The sequence below is a fragment of the Dromiciops gliroides genome, chromosome 1, assembly GCF_019393635.1.
Source record: "Dromiciops gliroides isolate mDroGli1 chromosome 1, mDroGli1.pri, whole genome shotgun sequence".
NCBI classification, from domain to species: Eukaryota; Metazoa; Chordata; class Mammalia; order Microbiotheria; family Microbiotheriidae; genus Dromiciops; species Dromiciops gliroides.
In genome coordinates, this window is record NC_057861.1 from 85,862,840 (window position 1) to 85,886,568 (window position 23,729).

Here is a 23,729-nt window from a genome sequence, read left to right on the forward strand (position 1 = left end):
CCCCATACTCACAAATTCCTTACTTGATCTTACCATTCTTGCTAACTGTCATTCTGTATCTTTTCTCCCTTTCTCATCTGAATTCCTGGAGAATGCCATCCACAATTAAATGCCTTTACTTTCTCTCTTCTTGCCCTTCAAAACCCTCTACAATCTGGCTCATCATTTGACTTAAACTGCTCTTTCCAAAGTGATTTCCTGTTTGCCATATGTAATGAATTTTTCTCAGTCTTCATCCTTGACCTATCTGCAACATTTGACACTATTTATGACTTTGTTCTCTAGGTTTTCTTGACACTGCTCTCTCCTGCTTCTCCTGCCCATATGACCATTTTTTCTCAGTCTCTTTTGCTGGAACTTCATTCAGAACATTCCTCTCTATCTGTGGGTTTACCCAGAAGCTTTGTCTTGGCTCTTCTTTTTTGGTCTACGCTATCTCACTTAATGATTTAAACTCCTTGGTTCAGTTATCATCTCTGTGCAACTAATTCTGTGATCTTTGTATCCAGTTCCTAATTTCTGTGTGAGTTATAGTCCCACATCATTTTTATTCATTAAAATTTTATTAAATGCCTACTATGTACCAGGATTTGTGCTAAGTACTAGAGACACACATAAGAAAAAGAAAAATAGTTCCTGCCCTCAGGGAGCTTATAATCTAATGAGGGAAAATAACATGGGAAAGGAAGCTTAAAATTGTGAGGCAGAATGTACCTGGGGTAAATGGGCATGGGTGGAACATGATGTTCTGTGCAATTGAAACCAAACAGAGTTGTTGATGAAGAATAGCATAACCTGGAAAGTTCTGAAATTTCAGTCTTCTATAAAGGAGGGCTTTGGGAGGAGTATTTTCATTCTATCCTTCAATCCTTTAGACAGAGAGAGAGGAGCGTAAGAAAGTTCAGACGGTATTCATTATTAAAAACTGAGTCAGTCAGCATGGTAATGAGATTTCAGGTAATCATCTTATCCTAAGGAAAGGCATGATGTTCCCCGAATCGGAAACCAAGCAGAACTGCTGTTAGAGAATTCCTTCAAGGGTGCCATCATCCTCACAGTAACCCTGGTTTCCCAATCTCAGTATTTTCCTCATCTTCTCATTTACATTCAACCTACATAGCTCTTCTATTGCCAAATCTACTTGTTTCTACCCTCACAATATTTCTTATGTTTGGCCCCTACTCTCTACTCACACAGCTACCGTACTGTGATGGGGACCTCATCACCTGTCACTTGGACTACCTATATTGAACTTAAGATTGGTCTCCTTGCGTACAGTCTCTCCTGCTCCACCCGATCCTCCATAGACCTACACAAGTGATTTTCCTATACCACCATGTCAGTAAACTCCAGGGGCTCCCTATAACCTCCAGGATCAAATACAAAATCCTATGTTTGGCTTTTAAAGACCTTTACAGCCTGGCCCTTTCCTGCCTTTCTAATCTTTTATTCCTTACTTCCCTCTACATACTTTACAATCCAGAGACAATGACCTGTTTGTTCTTGCTCTGGCCTAACACCATGTCTTTTCACTAGCTTTCTCCTGTACCTGGAGCATTCTCTCTTCTCTCCTCTACCTCTTGACATGCCTGGCCTCTTTCAGGGCTCAGATTAAATTCCGTCTTCTGTAAGAGGCTTTTCCCAGTCTCCACTTCCTCACTCCCCCACTTAGTGCCTTCCATCTGATATTACCTTCCATCCATGCTCTCTGGATCTTTTATGTACAATGTTATTTGCCTGTTATCTCCTTCCATTAAAATGTGAGCTCCTTGAGGGTAGGAAATGTTTTTTGTCTTTACATCCTTAGTGTTTATCAGAGTGCCTGGCACATAATAAGGCTTTACAATTGCTTGTTTACTGACAGACTAAATGCTTTATTGGTGAGGAGACCCAGGTCTCTTGCCTCTTAGTCCAGGATCTTTATAACCACAGTAAAGCTATTCACTGTGTTAGAGCTAGGTTTTGAACCTAAAAGTGCTAACAAATTATTACTTACTTTTTATTTGGAATTTGGAATTTTATATATTTGTAGAACTTAAAATATGGAAATGTTATTCTATAAACTGCCACCATATTAGATTAGAAAGAGATGTATTTATTCTTAGCTAATCCAGGTCAAGTATCCACTAGACAGTTAGTGATGTGTGATTGGAGATGAAGAGATATATCGATACCTGTGGGAGTCCCCCGTGTCTAATGGAGTGGTAGTTTTTAAACATTGCTTACATGAATTGCTTTTGTGTTATTTTGTCATGCAGGCCAAAACCCTCAGAAAATTGATACAGCAAACATTTCGTCAATTTGCCAACCTTAATAGAGAAGAAAGTATTCTGAAATTCTTTGAGATTCTCTCTCCTGTGTACAGATTTGATAAAGAATGTTTCAAATGTGCTCTTGGGGTAAGTAATAAGGAATCAATCATATTACTGAAAAGCCAGTTTCTTTTGCAGTCGGTTGGCTGTGTTCACAGGCATACCTTGTTCCACCTCTTTAATTGGTTCTGCGAAAACATGGTGTCAGTGAAGCATCACAGTAGAGAGTTTGTTCTACAGGAATGATATTGATGCATGTGTACTAATGGTGGCATTAAGCAGAGAGGAGACTCATTTGAACTCAAGGATTAGTTAGAAGGGCAGTTAGGTGGTGCAGTGGATAGAGTACCAGACCTGGAGTCCGGAAGACTCATCTTCCTGAGTTTAAGTCTGGCCTCAGACACTAGTTGTGTGACTCTGGGCAAGTCACTTAACTCTTTGCCTCAGTTTCTTCATCTTTATAATAATCCAGAGAATGAAATGGCAAATCACTCTAGTATCTTTGCCAAGAAAATCCCCAAATGGGGTTGTGAAGAGTCAGACACTACTGAACATTAGTTAGAATAACCATTAAACATCCCATTTTGATCTCTTACTTCATGGTGTGAATTCTTTATTGTATTATTGCAAAACTACATTGGAACATTGTGTATGTAGTGTCTATACTTTCATTTCTAATTGAAAAATTTGCTTTGACTTTTTTTAAACCACAAGATAGATTGATTTTATTTATATAGATTGGGCAAAAAGGAGAAAATGTTATTGACATTGCCTAGTTAAGAAATGAAACTTTATTTCATTTTTCATGAAATTGTGTATGTGTTGACACTTCTGTTTTCATTTAACCATATGATTTACTTGTTAATCTGTTTTCCTCAAAATCTCAAAACATCCAAATTATGGGTTGTGGTTTTTTTTTTTTAATTATAAGAGTAAATCTAAAAGTTGATTAGCAAACTCAACAAACTGCTTTAAAAAACAAATAAAGGTAGTAAAAGTTACATAATCAAACTACTAGGTGAGAAAAAAAAAGTATTAACTTAGCAGTTATTTGTTGTATCAGAGTAGATATAGAACTAGTCTCAGAGTCAAAGAACCTTGGTTTAAAATGCCCCCTTTGACACATACTCTGCACCATATCTGAGCCCTAGGCAATTTTCTAAGGCCATAATTTCTATAGTAGTGGCTGGTGTTAACTGGGGGTGGAATTTCCTCAATATGCCTTCCCTTTAACAGTAAAATCATATGTCCAGATCAGAGCAAAATAAACAAGAGTTACCATAACTTATACACAGCGTTCAGTCACTGTTTTTCTTTGGAGAATGATGAAGGATCTTCGGGTTATTTGAAGCCATATTGGATCATTGTTACTTGTAAGACGTTTTATGATTTCAGATAGACCATTAGAGATCATCTTAATGAACCCCCTTATTTTATGGATGAGGAAGCTCAGGCTGTTTTAATGTAACTTACTTATCAATATTGCATAAGTGCTGTGAGCTAGGACTTAAACTGAAGTCCTTTGGCTACATAGCCAGTGCTCATTCCATGATACCACTGTGGTGAAATATATTTAAATGCTCTTTGAACTATGAATTAAACTAACCTTCTTCATGTACTGTATTCATTTGAGCTTATGATGCTGTGCTTATTCTTTGCCCTACCTCCAATTTTCATCTATTCACTCCAAAAAGTCAAGTTGGATCATTTCTGTGGAGCTGGCAATTGGCCCAGAAGAAGGCATCAGTTACCTTACAGACAAGGGCTCCAATGTAAGTCAGTCTCTCTCTCTCTCTCTCTCTCTCTCTCTCTCTCTCTCTCTCTCTCTCTCTCTCTCTCTCTCTCTCTCTCTCTCTCGTCACTGTAACTCCCCATCCAAGGGTGCCTCATGCATTGTCAATTCAGCATAAAGGATTTCAACCCACCTCAACTTTGTCCATTATTTGCCTTCTGTTCTTTATGTCCATGGCTGTATTTACTAATATCCTGATTTCTATTTTATCACAAGAAGGACCCACAACCATTATTCTGTTTGGAATCTGACTTATCCTAAAACACTTTAGTTTAGGGAAGATGAATATGTGATGGCAAATGAAAGAGTCACTAGTAGATGTTCCTCTCTAAAACCATTCACCTTAAAGTACTTTGACACATTTTATGTTACTAGGTACTAATATTAAATAGTATAAACTTTTATTATTGGAAATATTTATTTTAAATAATTTGAGTACTAATACTAATTGATATTTAGTGCCATTAATACTATATATTTGGTCTAAAGGAAAGTCAGTTATTTTACCTTAATTTCCAGTGAAGATGGAATCAGCATCAAAGCCATTCACTCTACTAAGTGTTAAGGGACTTGTTGTAACAATGGTTCTTTATGCAGGGGATACCACTGAATTTTACAATCTCAGTTTTCATTTGCCAAAGCATCATTGTGATGAGAGAAAGATAATCCATCAACAAATAGCAAGAGATGAAGTAAATTCTGGCTAGACTAGTGGACAGAAGAAGAGAGCAAATTCCCAGTTTCTAAAATCAACATCAAAAGAAGTCATCAAGCCAGAATAGGTTTTGGTGATGCAATGTACTAGGTGTGTATAAGGGCATTTAGAGATTCTCTACCTTTACAGCCTACACACCTGGCAGACTTCAATCAAGTTCAGACCATTCAGTATTCAAACAGTGATGACAAAGACAGAAAAGGAATGCTACAACTGAAAATAGCAGGAGCACCCGAGGTAAGAGACCAATAAAGAAAAATAGTAAATGATATAATTCTGGAACAAGGAAGTAGCTTTGACAGGCATCATTATTAGAAGTCTTATAACTACCTTGTTAGACATGTATAGAACAAGTTTTATTCCCATTTTACATCGGAGGAAACTGAGGCCCTTAAGGATTGTGATTTGCCATAGTTGCAGTGCTAGTAAGTGTTAGAACCTAAAATGAAGCTAGACCAACTTCAGGACTCATCATCACCTATCCTTTAAGTATATCACTGTCCCAAATATGAAGGCTATTATTGTCTACTCAGTTCCCAGTCTCTTGGAGTATGAACACTGTTTATTAAACTAAAAATAAAATTCATAGATTCCCAATATGATAGTAATTGCATTATTATCAACTGCTTAAGAAAATGCATGATGGAAGAAAGGTACTATGAATCTCAGTGACAGAACATGAGGACATAATTTTTAGTTCATATTTGGAAGTATTCATTGAAACAAAAGACATTAACAATATTAACATGAAATTACCTATATGTTGTATATTATTATGAACATATATAATAATTATGGAAATAGAAGAAAATTTGTGATTGTTCTCTTTCTAATTCACTAATTCTTTTTACCTATGTGGTTTAAAGGTGGAACATCAGAACATTAGAACAAGGCTAAATACAATGCTCATTTCTTTATATCAGTTTCATTACTGTCAGAATAATTTTTTAGTTCAGAGCAGTGAGACATAGATTCTATGATTCAAGAGCTAGAAAAGACTTCAGAGGCCACCAGTCCAACACCATTCATTTTACAGATGAGGAAATCAAGGCACAAGGAGGTTAAAGAACTTGGACAAGGTCCTATAACTAGGACACAATACCACAAATACTAAAATTTTTATATAATGGTATTTTTTCAAAGGACTTTACCCATTGTCTACTGGTTGCCCATTGATTGTAAACAGATCTCAGGCCAATGATGCATTCAGGATATAACTGGTGATCCTTCCAACCGAGATGTGATCACTAACAATTTTCACCCAAGACATTAACTGAAAGTTAGAGGCTTTTAAAATTTTTTTTTAATTTAATTTAATTTTTTTTTGCGGGGCAATGGGGGTCAAGTGACTTGCCCAGGGTCACACGGCTAGTAAGTGTCAAGTGTCAGAGGCCAGATTTGAACTCAGGTACTCCTGAATCCAGGGCCGGTGCTTTATCCACTGCGCCACCTAGCTGCCCTGGCTTTTTTTATTTTACCATGTTAAGTTAGTATGTAATTCCTGTTGTCTCACACAAGGGTTACCTTTTTTTTTTTTAGGTTTTGAGAATTTCAGAAATAGTGTTAATTGTTAAATCTGTACTCTATGATTAAATTGTCATGACAAAATAAGCTCATAAAATTAGTTGGAAGAAAATGTAGAAATCATCCATACCAAATTTACGCTCTACAAACTCTTAAAATTATTAGTGGAGGCACTGACGGTGCAGGATAAAGAAAAAATTGTCCCTGTCCTCAAGGAGGAACTTCTATTCCACTCTGTACACAAGGCAGTGTATGTAGATAAACTACTACAAAGTAATTTGAAGGGGGAGAGAGACTTGAAGGAAAATAAAAGTTATGAAAAACTAGGAGGAAGTAGGGACATAACTAGTAGCAATTCTGGGAGGGTGCAAAGTGGAAAATGGGAAAATGTAAACAAAATAAGTGAGGAAAAGCTTCCTTTAAGAATGTTAATGAGGACTAAAAATATGGAGAATACATATGATTTGATACATAAAATTTAACTGTAAAAAGAATTAGTTGCTAAGTAAAATATCCTATACTTTTTAATACAAATGCAAAATCTTCAAATATTTGCTACAGATAGTAAATATACCTTCTCTTTGATACAAAACTCTTTACCTCTTTTAGTATTGATCATTTCCTGTAGATTGCCCCAAAAGTTTTAGAACAGATAGAAGAAAAATAATTAATTAGGTAGCAATTGAAGGTGAGTTATATGTGTTTGAAAATGTTATTCAAATTATATATTACACTTATTTTTGAAAGTCATTTAGGGGGCGGCTAGGTGGCGCAGTGGATAAAGCACCGGCCCTGGATTCAGGAGTACCTGGGTTCAAATCCGGCCTCAGACACTTGACACTTACTAGCTGTGTGACCCTGGGCAAGTCACTTAACACCCATTGCCCCACAAAAACCAAAAAAAAAAAAAAGAAAAGAAAGTCATTTAGGGGCAGCTAGGTGGCACAGTGGATAAAGCACCGGCCCTGAATTCAGGAAGACCTGAGTTCAGATCCAGCCTCAGACACTGGCTGTGTGACCCTAGGCAAGTCACTTAACCCTCATTGCCCTGCAAAAAAAAAAAAAGAAAAGAAAGTCATTTAAAGTTTTCACTTGAAATAAATCAGTAGCAGCTTATCTATTATCAATATTTTGAACAGGTGGGTAAAAGTTAGATAAAAACAAATCTGAGAGGAACTATGGATAAAACACCTAAAAAAAAATCATCTTCACTCTTTGCTTTCAGTTAGTTCTTCTCCTCTCAGTCTCTCCTCTGTCCTACTTCATCTTTCAACTGAAAATTTTTTCTTCAAAGTTGCCAGTGATCTCTTAATTGCTAAATCTTGGAGTCTTTTATCACCCATCCTTCTTGACTTCTGCTATATTTTCTACTGCTGACTCTCTACTTCTCCTGATTATCTCTCCTCTGTTTTTTTTTTTCCCTGACACTTTTCATGACATAGAGTCCTGGTTCTTTTCTGACCTATCTGTTCTTTCTCAATCCCCTTTGCTAGGTCATTATCCATACCATGTCACTTAACTGTATTTCCCAAGGCTCTGTGGGCCCTCTCTTCTCTCTTCAGTGACTTCAAAAGCTGTCATAAGTTGAATCATGGATCCTCTAGGCAGGTGAATCATAGGCTTACATACATACCTAGCATAAGTCTCTACTATACTGCATTCCTATCCCAGCAACCGTTCATTTCAAATTGGATGTTCCAGAGACATTATATAAAACTCACCTTGTCCAAAACACAACTCGTTTTCTCCCTCTCTCCTCTTCCCAAACTCTCTCTTCTTCTGGGCACCCTCATTTTTCCATTCTCTCTGGTTTTGTGACTTTGGCTTCATCCTCAACTCCTTATTCTCTCTTCCCACATATCCAGTTAGTTGCCAAATTTTGCTATTTTTGCCTCTACAACTCTCTTATATCTGACCCCTTTTCTCTACTCAGTTATCACCTTGGATGAGGCTTTCCTCACATCTCACCTGGACTCTTGCAGTGATCTCCTAATTGATTGCTCTGCTTTGATTCTCTGACCACTCTAATCTGTCCTCTACCCAGATACCAAAGTGGTTTCTTTAAGAAGAGACCTGTGGATAGATCACTGGCCCTGGAGTCAGGAGTACCTGAGTTCAAATCCGGCCTCAGACACTTAACACTCACTAGCTGTGTGACCCTGGGCAAGTCACTTAACTCCAATTGCCTCACTAAAAAAAAAAAAAAAAAGAAGAGACCTGACCATGTCACTCCCCTGCTTACTTAACTCCAATGGCTCCTTATTTCCTCTAAGATAAAATATAAACTCCTAGCTATCTTTTAAAGCCATTTATAACTTGGCCCAACTTTATATGCAGCTCCTCTTCCAGTGCTGTATAATCCAGCCAAACTGGCCTTCTCCGAATTCCTCTCACGCAGCACTCTATCACTCAGCTCCATATATACCACCTTATATTCCCTGCCCTTCCTCTGCCTGTAGTCCCTTTTACCCTCTACCTCACAGCATCTCTCACCTCTTTCCAAACCCAGCTCAAGCACCACCTCTCTGTCCCTAGTGACCTTGTGTTGTCTCTCTCTCTCTCTCTCTCTCTCTCTCTCTCTCTCTCTCTCTCTCTCTCTCTCTCTCTCACACACACACACACACACACACACACACACACACACCTTCTCCAATAGAATTTAAGCTCTTTGACAGCAGAGATTATTTCATTTATGTTTATATACTTGGTACTTAGCACAGAGCCTGACACATTATAGATGCTTAGGAAATACTTGTTGATCAATTCATTGACTTTAGTTCCTTTCATAATTTTAAAATGCCTCATTATCATCTCAAAGATAGTGAATATCTAGAAAAGGCAGCCTTGAACACATGGAGCCATCATTGCTTCTTCATGAATAGGTCATTCCAGGCTTGCTTTGTTTCCTTTTTTGACAAAGTTACTAATTTGATAGATTGGGGTAATGCTATAGTTTTCCTGAAATGATGTAGTCTTCATAGACATTAGATGTTTTCATGACTAAATGAAGAGAACCAAAGGATATAATTTTTTTTAAGCGAGGCAGTTAGGGTTAAGTGACTTGCCCAGGGTCACACAGCTAGTAAGTGTTAAGTGTCTGAGGCCAGATTTGAACTCAGGTACTCCTGACTCCAGGGCCGGTGCTTTACCACTGCGCCACCTAGCTGCACCCACAAAGGATATTTTTTAATGATTCATGTAATGGATGAAATTCAGAAAGAGGAAACTGTAGCCTTGAAGTAAAGAAAAACTTCTTAATACAAGTATCCCCAAATAGTATGAACTGCCTCAGGAGGTTCTGGGTTCCCCTCCATTTGAGGTCTTAAAATTTGATAGCTGGATGATCACCTGTCACAAGCATAAAAGAAATCCTTGTTCAGTTTGGTTTGGATTAGGTGTCTACTCTAGACACTTACAACTGTCAGATTTTAGAAAATAATGACTTCTCTGCCTTTAAATAGAAGTATCAGGTAGCGATACTTATCTGGATTGAATAAAGTTTAATTTGGGGGTAGGGGAGCAAAATTGTCTCCCAAGGGGGTAGTTAGGTAGTATAGTAGACAGAGTACCAAGTCTGGAATCAGGACTCCTCTTCCTGAATGAAAATCTGGCCTCAGACACTTAGTGGCTGTGTGATGCTGGGCAAGTCACTTAACTGTTTGCCTCAGTTTCCTCATCTGGAAAAGGAGCTAGAGAAGGAAATGGCAAACCACTTCAGTATCCGTCAAGAAAACATGAAATGAGGTCTGAAGTGACTGAAGAACAGCAACAGTTCCCAAGTTGATTGTAGCATGTGCTCAAAGACTTAGAGCTGGCAGGAATCTTAGTGACCATCCAGATCAGCCTCCTTACTTGATACATGAGGAAACTGATACCGGACATACTAAGTGATTTCCATAAGACCACAGAGATGATGACAGTGGCAAGATCGCGAGCCTAGTTCCCATAATTTCAAAGCCACTGTGTATTTTGTTGTGCAGTATCACACTTGCCTTTCTCCAATTGTTTGAATTTTTTTTAAATTCAGAACTTTAAGGTTTTATCATCTTTTCTTTATACTTCTGAATAAGAAAACTGTTTTTCTGCCATTAGTTCTAAGGGGTGGCTCTATATTTAAACAAATCAGTTTTTATTTTATCTCTCCTCCTATTGTATATCCAGGGATTGTATTAAATGTCATCCTTTCTTTTTCATTCATATATTCTAATATGTTATGTTTGACCACTGCTTCTACCCTGTTTTTAAATTTATACTGAATTCTGATGTCATGGCACAGCTGTTCCTTTGAATATGGGTAACAACAATAATGTCTCTTTTCTTCCCTTTAGCCTCTCACAGTGACAGCCCCATCTTTAACCATTGCAGAGAATATGGCTGACTTAATAGATGGATATTGCCGACTAGTTAATGGAGCTACACAATCTTTTATCATTAGACCCCAGAAAGGTACAGTGCGATATCTGTTTTGTTACTTATTTTTCTGTGTTTTAATTATACTAGCAGATTTTCAATAGGTTTTAGCTTTTCTAAAAAAAGAAGTCTAGGCATTGTACAAAATTTGGAAGCCATAGTTAAGCATAACTTTAGCCAGTATTATTTATCTAATAAGGATATACCAACACATGAGACACATGAGGAAGACTTGAGGAGATGTTATAAAGTTATGAAGAAAATCATATTTATTCTGCTTTGTGAATAAAGGTTTGATGAATGACTATGTAATACAGGGGATTAAGAGAAATGTAAAAACCATACCGTTGGTTCTTACTCATTCTTCAGAGAGATCTGTGTTTTGACATACCAATTTAATACGTTTTCTATAATGTTATTGATTAATGTGTATGTAAGGGTCTATATTTAAACCTTTTGTTATAGCTAGAATCATTGTTATTGGCTAATTTAATTTTAAAGTAAACATTCTATTCTAGGATTTTAGATTATTTTAATAAAAGGGCTTCATTCAATAGAGAGCACTATAAAAATGGGAGTTAACATTATTCTCATTTTACCACTAAGGATTTAATAATTAATTTTACATTATTTTCTCCTGACAATATTTCAGGACACCAAAGAATAATACATAGAATTTCACATATGAAGATGGCGTATAGGTGTTATTTCCTTTGCATTCCTACCTGCAACTACATTTCCAGTCCTTGGCCAACTCTTACCTCCATCTATATATGTTGACTTTAGGAGTCTCCTTTATATTCTGATCCCCAGCTTCATTCATACCTTCCGACTCTTTGTTCCCTTTTCTGCCTCCTTTATGGCTTTAGGATAAAATGCAAATTCCTATTTGGCATTCAAAGTTTCCCACAATCTGGCTCCAGCCTGTCTTTGCTGACAGATCCCACATTACCCTTCATGTTCTCTGAATTCCAGCTAAACTGGCCTGCTAGCTGTTTTGCTATGCTAACATCACATCTGCCTCCATGCGTTTACACACATTATCCCTCATTCCTGAAACACTCTTCCTTCTCATCTTCACTTCTTAGAACCCCTAGCTTTCTTCATGACTTGAGTGTTCCTTCCTGTAAGAAGCCTCCCAGTTTATAATTCCTTGTAAAAAAAAAAAAAAACTTTGTATTTGCTTAATACACAGAAACACACATTTATTTGTCTACCTATGTATGTATATATGTATAAATATAGATCTCATATATTGTATATTTAACTATGTGCATGTTATATTCCTCCAGGAGAAGGCGAATGGACAAGTGTGGAATGGATAGGGGGCTAGTTATAGAACTGTCTACTCTTTTAGCATATTATTGATAAGATTTTGGGGGGGGGTGAGGCAATTGGGGTTAAGTGACTTGCCCAGGGTCACACAGCTAGTAAGTGTTAAGTGTCTGAGGTTGGATTTGAACTCAGGTACTCCTGAATCCAGGGCCGGTGCTCTATCCACTGCGCCATCTAGCTGCCCCGTTAAGATTTTTTTAAAAGAGAAAAATAGCACTTAACTTGAATATACACATAGGCATATGTGCATATTTACATATGCATATGCATAACTTAAATATTTATATGTACATACACAAACATAAACACATACATAGTGATTTATGGTTCTCAGAATATTTTCACATTCATTATCTCATTTGTCTCATAATAACCCCATTAAGAAACTAACATAAATATACTTCCTGGCTAACTAGTTCCAAACCATGTCAACTTTTTTCAAACTATTATACTCCTTATCACAGCAAATTGTAAGTGCTTAATAAGTGCTCTTTTTATCAATTCATCTTCTCACTTTACAAATGAGGTAACTGCAGATAAAACAGGTTAAGTACCCAAGGCCTCACAGTTAGTGAGGAATAGAGTCCAGATGAGACCAAAAAGGCTTATCTACCACTGTGGGCTCTTCTGTTGACCTGATCAATTCAAGATTCCATCTGTCCATTCTCAGTATTTGTGGTCCTTGTCTATGAGGCATTTTTTCAGCTCCTCCAGAGGCTGTCATCACGGTGTATATTTATTAAGCTCAAACATTCCCATGCTGACAAACATAACTTTTGAATTATGGATACATAAGTACCACCATAAGCACTGGCCAACAATACTTACTGGGTGATGAGGGCTTTGTGGTATGGTGGAAGTAGTACTGGACATGGAGTCAGGTGATATCTCAGTTTAAGTCTTAGCTCCAACACATGCTAGCTCTGAGACTCTGGTCACTTAACTTGAGCATTGGTTTCTTCATCTGTAAAATGGGAATAATTGGGCTGTTGTGACAAAAGTGGTTGTAAACCTTAAGATGCTGTGGAAATAAGCTTTGGTTTCGTTAAGAATACATAGTATATTGGGGCAGCTAGGTGGCGCAGTGGATAGAGCACTGGCCTTGGAGTCGGGAGTACCTGAGTTCAAATCCAGCCTCAGACACTTAATACTTACTAGCTATGTGACCCTGGGCAAGTCACTTAACCCCAGTTGCCTCACTAAAAAAAAAAAAAAAGAATACATAGTATAAGGGGCAGCTAGGTGGCACAGTGGATTAAGCACCGGCCGTGGATTCAGGAAGACCAGAGTTCAAATGCAGCCTCAGACACTTGACACTTACTAGCTGTGTGACTGTGGGCAAGTCACTTAACCCTTATTGCCCTGTTTAAAAAAAAACACAACAAACATATATGTAGGGGCAGCTAGGTGGCGCAGTGGATAGAGCACCGGCCCTGGAGTCAGGAGGACCTGAGTTCAAATTCGGCTTCAGACACATAACACTTACTAGCTGTGTGACTGTGGGCAAGTCACTTAACCCTCATTGCCCTGTTTAAAAAAACCCACAACAAACATATATGTAGGGGCAGCTAGGTGGCGCAGTGGATAGAGCACCGGCCCTGGAGTCAGGAGGACCTGAGTTCAAATTTGGCTTCAGACACATAACACTTACTAGCTGTGTGACCCTAGGCAAGTCACTTAACCCCAATTGCCTCACTAAAACAAACAAACAAACAAAAAGAATACATAGTATAGGGGGCAGTTAGGTGGCACAGTGAATAAAGCACCAGCTCTGGATTCAGGAGGACCTGAGTTCAAATCTGACCTCAGACACTTGACATGTAGCTGTGTGACCCTGGGCAAGTCACTTAACCCTTATTGCCCCACCAAAAAAATTAATAATAATACATAGTATACAAAACACGGTAGTGGACACTGTTAAGGAATTGTAGTCAATCAATAAACATTTTTATTTTGTTTTTTTTTAATTTGTATTAATACCTTTTGACATCACTTATATTTGCAGTGTTTCCCTCTCCCCTCTACCTCTGAGCAAACCATCCCTCATAATAAAGAACTACAAAGGAGGGGGAAAACAATTCACAACAATTAAACATATCAGAAATGTCCAAAGTTCTCTGCATGTCCCACCCCACATATCCTGTCTGCAAAGAAGGTGGAGGAAATGCCTTCTTGTGCCTCTTAGTGCAAGCTTGATCATGATATTTTCATAGTATTCATTTTTTATTGTTTTGTTCTTTTTGTTCTCTCCATTTACACTGTCACAGTCCTTCTGTATATGGTTGTTTTTCTGTTTATTTTGAATAATTTTATATGTCTTCCCATTTCTAACACATTGTGTCTTGTAGCCCCATAATATTCCATTGCATTCATATACCACAACTTTTAAAAATAATTCTTGGGGCAGCTAGGTAGTGCAGTGGATAGATAGAACACTGGCCCTGGAGTTAGGAGGACCTGAGTTCAAATCCAGCCTGAGACACTTAACACTTACTAGCTGTGTGACCCTGGGCAAAGTCACTTAACCCCAATTTCCTAGCAAAAAAAATAATAATAATTCTCAATTGTTGGGCATCTGTTTTGTTTCCAATTATTTGCTACTCCAAAAAATGTTGTTGCAGATATTTTGATGTCAATGTGGCCCTTATTTTTGTCTTTGACCTTGGAATATATTGCTAGCAGTGGAATTGCTGGATCAAAAGAATATGAACATTTGATCATTTTCTTAGGATAATTACAAATTGCTTTTCATAATTTTTAATCAGTTCACAGGTATACCAGAAGTGAATTACTATGCCCAATGTTACAGAGTCACTCTGATAAGAATTGACTACCTCAGGGGCAGCTAGGTGGTGCAGTGGATAGAGCACCGGCCCTGGATTCAGGAGGACCTGAGTTCAAATCTGGTCTCAGACACTTAACACTTACTAGCTGTATGACCCTGGGCAAGTCACTTAACCCCAATTGCCTCACCAAAAAAAAAAAAAAAAGAATTGACTGCCTTATGTTATGTTTCCCAATTTTCTGGGTGTGAAATGAAACCTCAGAATTACTCGTTTTTATGTCTTATTATCTAGTGATTTGGAGCATTGCTTCATATGGTTATTAATAATTTGCCATTCTTGATTTGGGAATTGTTTGCCCCTCTAGTCTTAACCTAATAGATCAACTTTATGTTGTTCTTTTCTTTTTTGTTTGTTTGTTTTTGGTGAGGCAGTTGGGGTTAAATGACTTGCCCAGGGTCACACAGCTGGTAAGTGTCAAGTGTCTGAGGCCAGATTTGAACTCAGGTCCTCCTGACTCTAGGGCAGGTGCTCTATCCACTGCATCATCTAGCTGCCCCTGTCCTTTTCGTCTTGTCACCAATTATCCCTTGCCAAACCTCAGTCTGTCTTTAGTCCTACTCACAAGCCACTGAACACAACTGGAAATGGTGGAAATCTCCATACCCCTGATGACTGAGTACATTGCAAATTCTTGTCAGACAACTTCACTTCAGAAAGGCAGTCCTTTTAGTCTTCCCTGATTCCATCTCACTCCCAAGCAAACTATTCATAACCTTCTATTCTCTCCTATATACCTTGTTTGTAAATACCTTGTTTTCATATTGTCTCCTCGATTAGACTTGTGAGCTCCTTGAAAGCAGAGACTGTCTCTTACCTTCTTTGCACTTCTAACACTTACCACAGAGCCTGGAACGTAGTGGTCACTTAATAAATATTTGTTCACTGGCTGATCCTCCTCTAGCCAAAATATACCCTTCTCTTCATCCCTGGCCAAGAACTTTGCCTCTTTACAGAGAGAAGTGAGACTATTTGACATCAGCTCCTTCTTCTCCCATTTTCTTTATCTCAAACCCCTACTTTCTTTTCCTTTGCTCCAAATTCTCACAAGGTGGGACTTTTCTCCTTGCTAAGGCCAACCCCTATATATTTGTGCTTGATCCCATCTTCACATTTCTCCAGGAGATTGCAGCTTCACCCATCCTCTGTCCTTTCCTCCCTCCTTGTATCTATCTGCTTATCATCTGTCTATCTGTCTAACTATTTTCTCCACTGCCTTCAAAATATGTCTAGGAAGACTTGTATGTACTGATGTATAGTGAAATGGGCAGAACCAGGAGAACGTTGTACAGAGTGACAGCAAATGTGAATGACTTAATTATTCTCAGCAATTCAGTTATCCAAGGCAATACCAAAGGACTAATGATAAAGCCTACTATCCACCTCCAGAGAAAGAATTGATATTGATTAAACACAGAATGAAGCATGCTATTTTTCACTTTCTTTCATTTTTTCCCTTTTATTCAAGTTTTCTTACACAAAATGACCTGTATGGTAACGTTTTACATAATTTAACATGTACAACCTATATCTGATTGCCTACTCTGCCTCAGGAAGGGGGAGACAAGGGAAGGAAGGAGAGAGAGAATTTTGAACTCAAAACTTAAAATAAAAATGTTTATTATCAAAAAAGAAAAGAAAAGAAAATATGTCCAGGCCTCCCCATCCTTAAAAAAAACCCAATTAACTCTCTTGCTCCTCAGTTCTTTGCAATCTAAGTTACAACCTCATGACTCAACTAAAACTGTTCTGTGCAATTTTTACCAGTGATCCCCCTTTTTTTTTTTTTTTTTTTGGTGAGGCAATTGGGGTTAAGTGACTTGCCCAGGGTCACACAGCTAGTAAGTGTTAAGTGTCTGAGGCCAGATTTGAACTCAGGTACTCCTGACTCCAGGGCCAGTGCTCTATCCATTGTGCCACCTAGCTGCCCCTACCAGTGATCTCTTAATTTCTAAATCTTATGGTCTCTTAAAAGTCCTAATTCTTCCCAGTATTTCTGTTTAAGTTGCCATTTATCAAGTACCTGCTATATGCCAACACCTGTGCTGAGTCCTAAAGATACAGAGAAAGGCAAAAACAGCCCCTGCCATTAAGGAAACTACATTTTAATAGGGAGATAGCCTGTAAAGAACCAGGTACATATAAAGTGTTGAGAGAGTAAGTGAAAGGCATTCTTAAAGGGGAATGCATTAACAGCAAGGAAGACTAGGAGAAATGCATTTTTGCAGAAGGTAGAATTTGAGCTGAGTCTTGAAAGAAGGCAGAGAAACTTAAGAGATAGGGGTGACAGGGCAGAGTATTCCAGTCTTGGGAGACAGCCAGCACAAAGGAACAGAGATTGAAGATGGCATGTTGTGTTCCAGGAACTGCGAGTAGAAGCCATGTGGCTAGATGTAAGCATATGAGGGAGAATAGCGTATGAAGAGACAGGAGAAGTAAGAAGGCAGACTTAAAAAGTGCTTTAGCGCCAAATGGAATTTTATATTCAATGAAAGATTTAATAGGAAGCTACGAGAGTTGATTGAATAGGCTGGTGACATGGTCAGACCTACCCTTGAGGAAAATCACCTTGACAGTGAGGAATGGATTGGAGGAAAGAAAGATTTTAGGCAAGGAGTCCAGTTAGAGCAGGTTTTAGAGAGCCTCTGAATCAAGGTTGTGGCTTTGTGAATGGAGTGAGAGTTGTGCAGTGTGAGTGAGAGTAAAGAATCAAGGATGGCACTGATGCTGTGGCCTTCATCCTGTGACTGATGCTGTGACCATAGTAGTTCACCTGACAGTAAGAGGGGAGAGTCTGTGGGAGAGAATCATGGGCTCCATGTTAGATATGTTGTATTTGAAAAGCCCACTGGATGAAATATCCAAAGGACTGTATTTGGTGTGAGACTAACTCTGGAGCTGGAGGGGTGTGTGTGTGTGTGTGTGTGTGTGTGTGTGTGTGTGTGTGTGTGTGTGTGTGTGTGTGTGTGTGTGTACATGCACGCACAAAATTACTGGGCATGAACATGACCTGGATGAAGATCCAATAAAGGAGATAATCATAATTGGACAAAGAGGGCAAATGTTGACAGCTTTTTCAGGGAGTTTCAAGGAACTAATAGAAAGAAGGTAAAGATTAGAGAGAAAAAAGTGAAGAAAAAGAGTGCAGTTTGCTGGAAAAGATGGCAGAGGTTAAATTGTTAGCATATAACTGTTAATAGTAGGTTTGACCATTCTTTCTATTCTCTTTTTTAACAAGCATGTATTAAGCATCTACTATGTGCTGGGCACTATATCAGATGCCAGAGATAGAAAGACAAAACTGATATGGTGACTGCTCTTAAGGTGCTTAATTTCCATGAGGTTAGACAACATATATATCATGGACACACACACACACACACACACACAATTTACATGCAAAACTCAAGCTATTTTAAGGAACAGTGGCACTTGCAATTGGGGGTATCAGGAAAGGCTTAGGTGAAGACAATGTTTGATCTCAGCCTTGAAGGAAATACTTGAGAGATTCTATGAGACAGAGAGCATTCCAGGGATTAGGAATAGGCATGAAAATGGAAGATTGAGTGCCATGTTTGAAGAATAGCAAAAGGGACAATGTGGTTGGACCATAAAATGTGGGAAAGGAGTAATAAAACTGAGAGTGCAGACAGTAGCCAGATTGTAAAGGATTTTAAAAGCCAAACAGTGGAATTTATATTTTGTCCTAAAGGTACTGGCGCCCCTGGAGTTTATTAGTTAGGAGAATGCCAGTACCATGATAGGATTTGTGCTTACATAAAATCCCTTTGGCCTCTATCTGAAGGGCTAGATTGAGTGTGAAGTGACTTGAGACAGGCAGAACAATTGGCTAGGATTCAAAACATTAGGATGCCTTTAGTCTAATTGATATAAGCAAATATATTTTGATTAAATGACTTAGGACCACTTTCACAACAGTATATCTATCATTTTTGTTGTTTAAAGTTTGGTGAATATAAGATATTTATACTTTTTTCCACTCATTTGATAAATGTTTGAATTCTTTCAATGTATAAGACACTGTGCAGATCCACTGCAGTAATCTTTTATTGAGGAAGGAATCTAGGGATGATTCTTTTTTTTTATTCTTTTTTTATTTTATTTTTAGTTTTCAACATTCATTTAGATAAGATTTCTAATTTCAAATTTTTCTCCCTCCCTCCTCCCTTCCCTAGACAGCGAGTAATCTGATGTATGTTTTATACACACACACACACACACACACACACACACATATAAAATAACATTAAACATATTTCTGCATTGGGATGATTCTTATATAGAAGTAAATCACCTTTCTGTTGTCAATAGTATATGAGGAATGCCTATTTCAAGGCTACCAGTTAGTGTATGTGATGCCATTATACTTCATAGGAGAATTCATGCTACCTGGATAGTCCTTGTTATCTTTATTTGCATTGACTCTTGTATCAAAAAAAACCCCACAAAATTCATGCATAAGTTTTGACAATATTTGTCCTGAGAAAGTTATATTAGTAAGCTATAAGTATTAATAAATTCTATTACTTTATTGTTTTTATCATATGGTTGAATGTTTATTCTCTTGGTCAAGATTTTCTGTGACTTGATACATCTGTTAGCAGTACTCTTATATTTATATATAAGTAAATTATTTTATCAAATTACATTTGAGTTATACACCCAGTGATTACTAGTATATAATCTCAGCAATATTATACCTCTTTTTATGATCCAGCATAACGAGACTATTTTTTCTTTATCATAAAGTGTTGTTGCACTATTTGCTCACGGAGTTCCTGAGGAAAACAATTTATAAATAGTAAATTGCCAAACAAATGTTATTTATATATTGGACATTTTTCAAAAAGAACTTGTGCGTCATCAGTTTTAGTATTGTTTCTTTGCTTTGTCCCTTTGAACCAAGTGATGCTTTCAAAGTTATATGAATTTAAACAGTTAAAATTAAAGAATCCTAAAAGTTGGATATAAAAATAGGAAAGCCTAAAGTAAGTAATCTAATAAGCAAGAAGTTTTTAATAGTGGTCTTACTAAAATACTGGAATACAGCTCATATTACCTTTTAGCATTGTAGGCAACAAAAGTTGATCTTTATCAGAAAAAAATATTAAAAAGCTCATCTCACCTGCTTACATCCTCTCTATTATTTATTTGTTTGTTTTTGTTTTTGCAGAAGGTGAACGAGCCTTACCATCCATACCAAAGTAAGTATTATTTCAGTCATTTCTTATTTATGGTTTTTCAGGGTCTGTAATTGGCATCAATTGACTAAGCCTTCTTTTTCTATCCCTACAAGATAAGGGTTTGGGGTTTTTTTTGGGGGGGGTGGGGTTTTTGGTGAGGCAGTTGGGGTTAAGTGACTTGCCCAGGGTCACACAGCTAGTAAGTGTTAAGTGTCTGAGGCCGGATTTGAACTCAGGTCCTCCTGACTCCCGGGCCGGTGCTCTATCTACTGTGCCACCTAGCTGCCCCTGAGGTGAGATTTTAAGCACACTAAATCAATCCATCATATCCAAAATAAAATTCATTTTCTCCTTCCCATTCACTCCATTCACAAAATTCCCTGTTTCTAGGAAGAGAATATATTCGTCTTTGTACTTATCCAGGTTTGCAACCTTACAGCAGTCCTCAGCTTTCTGCTGTCCCTTATTTCCCCTTTCTATTCTAGTTGCCAAGTCTTTTCATTTCTAACTCTACAATATCTGTCACATTTATACCTTCCTCCCCACCCCTGACCCCAGTTATTCACCTGTGACCTTAGCTCAGAATTTCATTACCTCTTGCCTAGACTAGTACAAAAGCCATGGCATTGATTTTCGTATTTCCAATCTTCTCCACTGTAGACAGCTGCCAAAATAAGGTGCAGTTTTGACCATGATACTCTATTCAACAGTTATTGGTTTTATATTATATTATTCATTCATATGGAGTTTACAATCTACTAAAATCTCCAGATCTTTTTAAAACATCTGCTCTCTACCTATGACATCTATCTTTTACTTTTGTAGTTGGTATTTTTTTTTTTTTTTTAGTGAGGCAATTGGGGTTAAGTGACTTGCCCAGGGTGTAGTTGGGATTTTTAACACAAATGTAAGAGAGAGAACTTCCATTCCACTCTCAGTTTTAAATTGGCGTCCCAGAAGTACGGCATGCTTGGCCATGCTCTCCGGGTATCACAGAAAGTGCTGCCATAACTGTTTTGGCATATAGAAATTTTACTCACTTTATTTACATAATTCCAGATTTTTTTCAAAAGGGTAATTAATTCTGATTCACAGCTCTACCAGCATCATATTTCCAGCACTGACTTTTCCCTTCTTTTGTCATATTTGCTAATATATGTGGTATGAAGTGAAACCTCTGGATTGTTTTGATTTGCATTTCTCTTATTGTTAGTGATTATGAGCATCCTTTCATGTGGCTAAAAGTTCGTCTTCAAAACCTCAACAGGTTTAGAAGAACCTGTTGGGGAATAGCTTTTGGTTACAGTTATATTTCTAGCTACATATGGATATAGATATCTGTTAGTTATTGATAGAGATATTTTGGATATCACGACATAAAGATTTTTTTCCCATTCAATTGCTTCTCTTCTTATCCTAGATGAGTTAATTTTGTGAAGCTTTTCAGTTTCATGTAATCAGAATTACCTATTTTATCTTTTATAAATTGCCTTTATCCCTTGTTAGCTTAAGAATATATCTCCTACCTGTACCTGTGAAAGTAGGTAGATGCTTTCTTATTTTTACTTCTTTCCTACTTTGATGCATTACTTCTCCTTCATATCCCCAGGGATCTCTTCATCCTGCAAGCTCACATCTGCCCTAGATCTCATATCTCATCAGTACTCTCTACCTCTAGGCCCCTGTGATAGAAGGTGGAGCAGAGAGCTTCTTTCAAAATCTTTATTTAGGGAAGACACCAAGTGTAGCCATTTCTTCATTTCCTAGATGGCTGTACTCCTGGACCCACTCACCCCTTTTCAGTTTCTTTTTGTGTGTCGTCTTCTCCCATTACTTGTAAGCTCCTTGAGAAAGGGATATTCTTTTTCATCTTTGTATCCCCAGCAATTAGCACAGTGTCTAGGACATAATAGGTATTCAATAAATATTTATTCACAGACTGACTTTATCCTTAATTATCAACCCAATTTCATAACTTACTGGCTATTTAGACCTTTTAGCAATTTTTTTCAAATATCATTCTTCTTGGGAGAGAAAACAGATGTCATGATTTGACCTACTATCTGTCATCATTTTTCATTTTTTCATCTCTCATAAAATTATTTCTATCTTTTTTTGACCTTCTGATTTCTTCCCAATATAGTTTAGAAGGACTCTTTGCTAGCCAGAGCTTTTTGGGGTAGAGGACAGATTGAGCTCATTTTGAACTTTGGAGCTCCCAACATGATTCCTTTGAACAATGTTTGTTTGGTTTTTGTTTGTTTATTTGGTTGGTTTTCACCTTCTCTTAGTTATCTTTTCTTCCTTGTTCAATACATTTGCTTTTAAAATCTGAAGCATTTGATGAGTTTACTTTTAATTTTCATTTGTTTTATATAACTCCCCTTTACACCTCATTAACATGTATTACTTTGTATCTTAGAATTTAATTCTTAGTTCTTTATGTCTTTCCTAGTATTATTTTCCCTAAAGAACTTTAGGCCATGGTATTCTGTCTTTGAAACCTCTGAAATCTGCTTTCGTTAAAGTTGACATGCATGTCAGACTATGCCCAACTTTCTTTTCCATCTCTGTCTCAAATTCTAAGATGAAATATTCTAAAATGGCATTCTCCCTTATAAAACTTACATTATTTCCACCCAAGCAGACACTTATTTGTGACAGTCAAATCCTGTATAGAATTGTATCTTGATGGTTCTTTAACTTTTTTTTTTTTTAGGGCAACGAGGGTTAAGTGACTTGCCCAGGGTCACACAGCTAGTTAAGTGTCAAGTGTTTGAGGCTGGATTTGAACTCAGGTCCTCCTGAATCCAAGGCCAGTGCTTTATGCACTGCGCCACCTAACTGCCCCGGTTCTTTAACTTTTTGACAGATAAAACTAGGTTGGTGGCAGTAAGAATGGAAAAGAATTGTCTTTTCTACATAGTTTGTATATACTTACTTGTGAATATGTTCTATTTCTGATAGAATGTAAGATCCTTGAAGGTAGGCACTGTTTCATTTCTAGCTTTGTATCCTTGGTGCTTATGAAAGTTTCTGACATGGTGTTTAATAGTGTTGTTGATTGAAGCTAAAAGGTAGAACTGATCTAACTTAGCAATTATGTGTTGGTTTAAGGAGGGTTAAAAGTCAAAGCACTTGGGGGGGGGGGGCAGTGAGGATTAAGTGACTTGTCCAGGGTCACACAGCTTGTAAGTGTCAAGTGTCTGAGACCAGATTTGAACTCAGGTCCTCCAGAATCCAGGGCCAGTGCTTTATCCACTGGGTCACCTAGCTGCCCCAATGAACTAAGGACTCAGGATACCTTTTGTTTGTTTGTTTGCAGAGCAATGAGGGTTAAGTGACTTGGTAGTAAGTGTCAAATGTCTGAGGTCAGATTTTAATTCAGATCCTCCTGAATCCAGGGCAGGTGCTTTATCAACTGTACCACCTAGCTTCCCCCAAAGCACTTTTGAAGTATAAAGAACTAGGAAGTTGTTTATGAAAGTTATCAAGACAACCAGATTTTAGGGAAAATGCTGTAATCTGTTTTAGATATGTCTAAGGTGCTGCTTAAACACATAGGTAGAGATTAGGCTATCTGAAATATGGAAG

General features: G+C 37.6%; 1 protein-coding gene across 18 annotated transcripts in view; it reads left to right on the forward strand.

Annotated features, from left to right (window-relative positions):
* PTK2 (protein tyrosine kinase 2) overlaps positions 1 to 23,729 on the forward strand; it is a 428,530-nt gene that overhangs the window by 240,352 nt on the left and 164,449 nt on the right. For all 18 annotated transcript variants that reach the window (XM_043978984.1, XM_043978985.1, XM_043979000.1 and 15 more), the window contains 5 exons: positions 2,259 to 2,399; positions 4,007 to 4,084; positions 4,949 to 5,056; positions 10,672 to 10,789; positions 20,126 to 20,156. In XM_043978984.1, the coding sequence (XP_043834919.1) occupies positions 2,259 to 2,399; positions 4,007 to 4,084; positions 4,949 to 5,056; positions 10,672 to 10,789; positions 20,126 to 20,156 (476 nt within the window). The remainder of the gene's footprint in view (positions 1 to 2,258; positions 2,400 to 4,006; positions 4,085 to 4,948; positions 5,057 to 10,671; positions 10,790 to 20,125; positions 20,157 to 23,729) is intronic.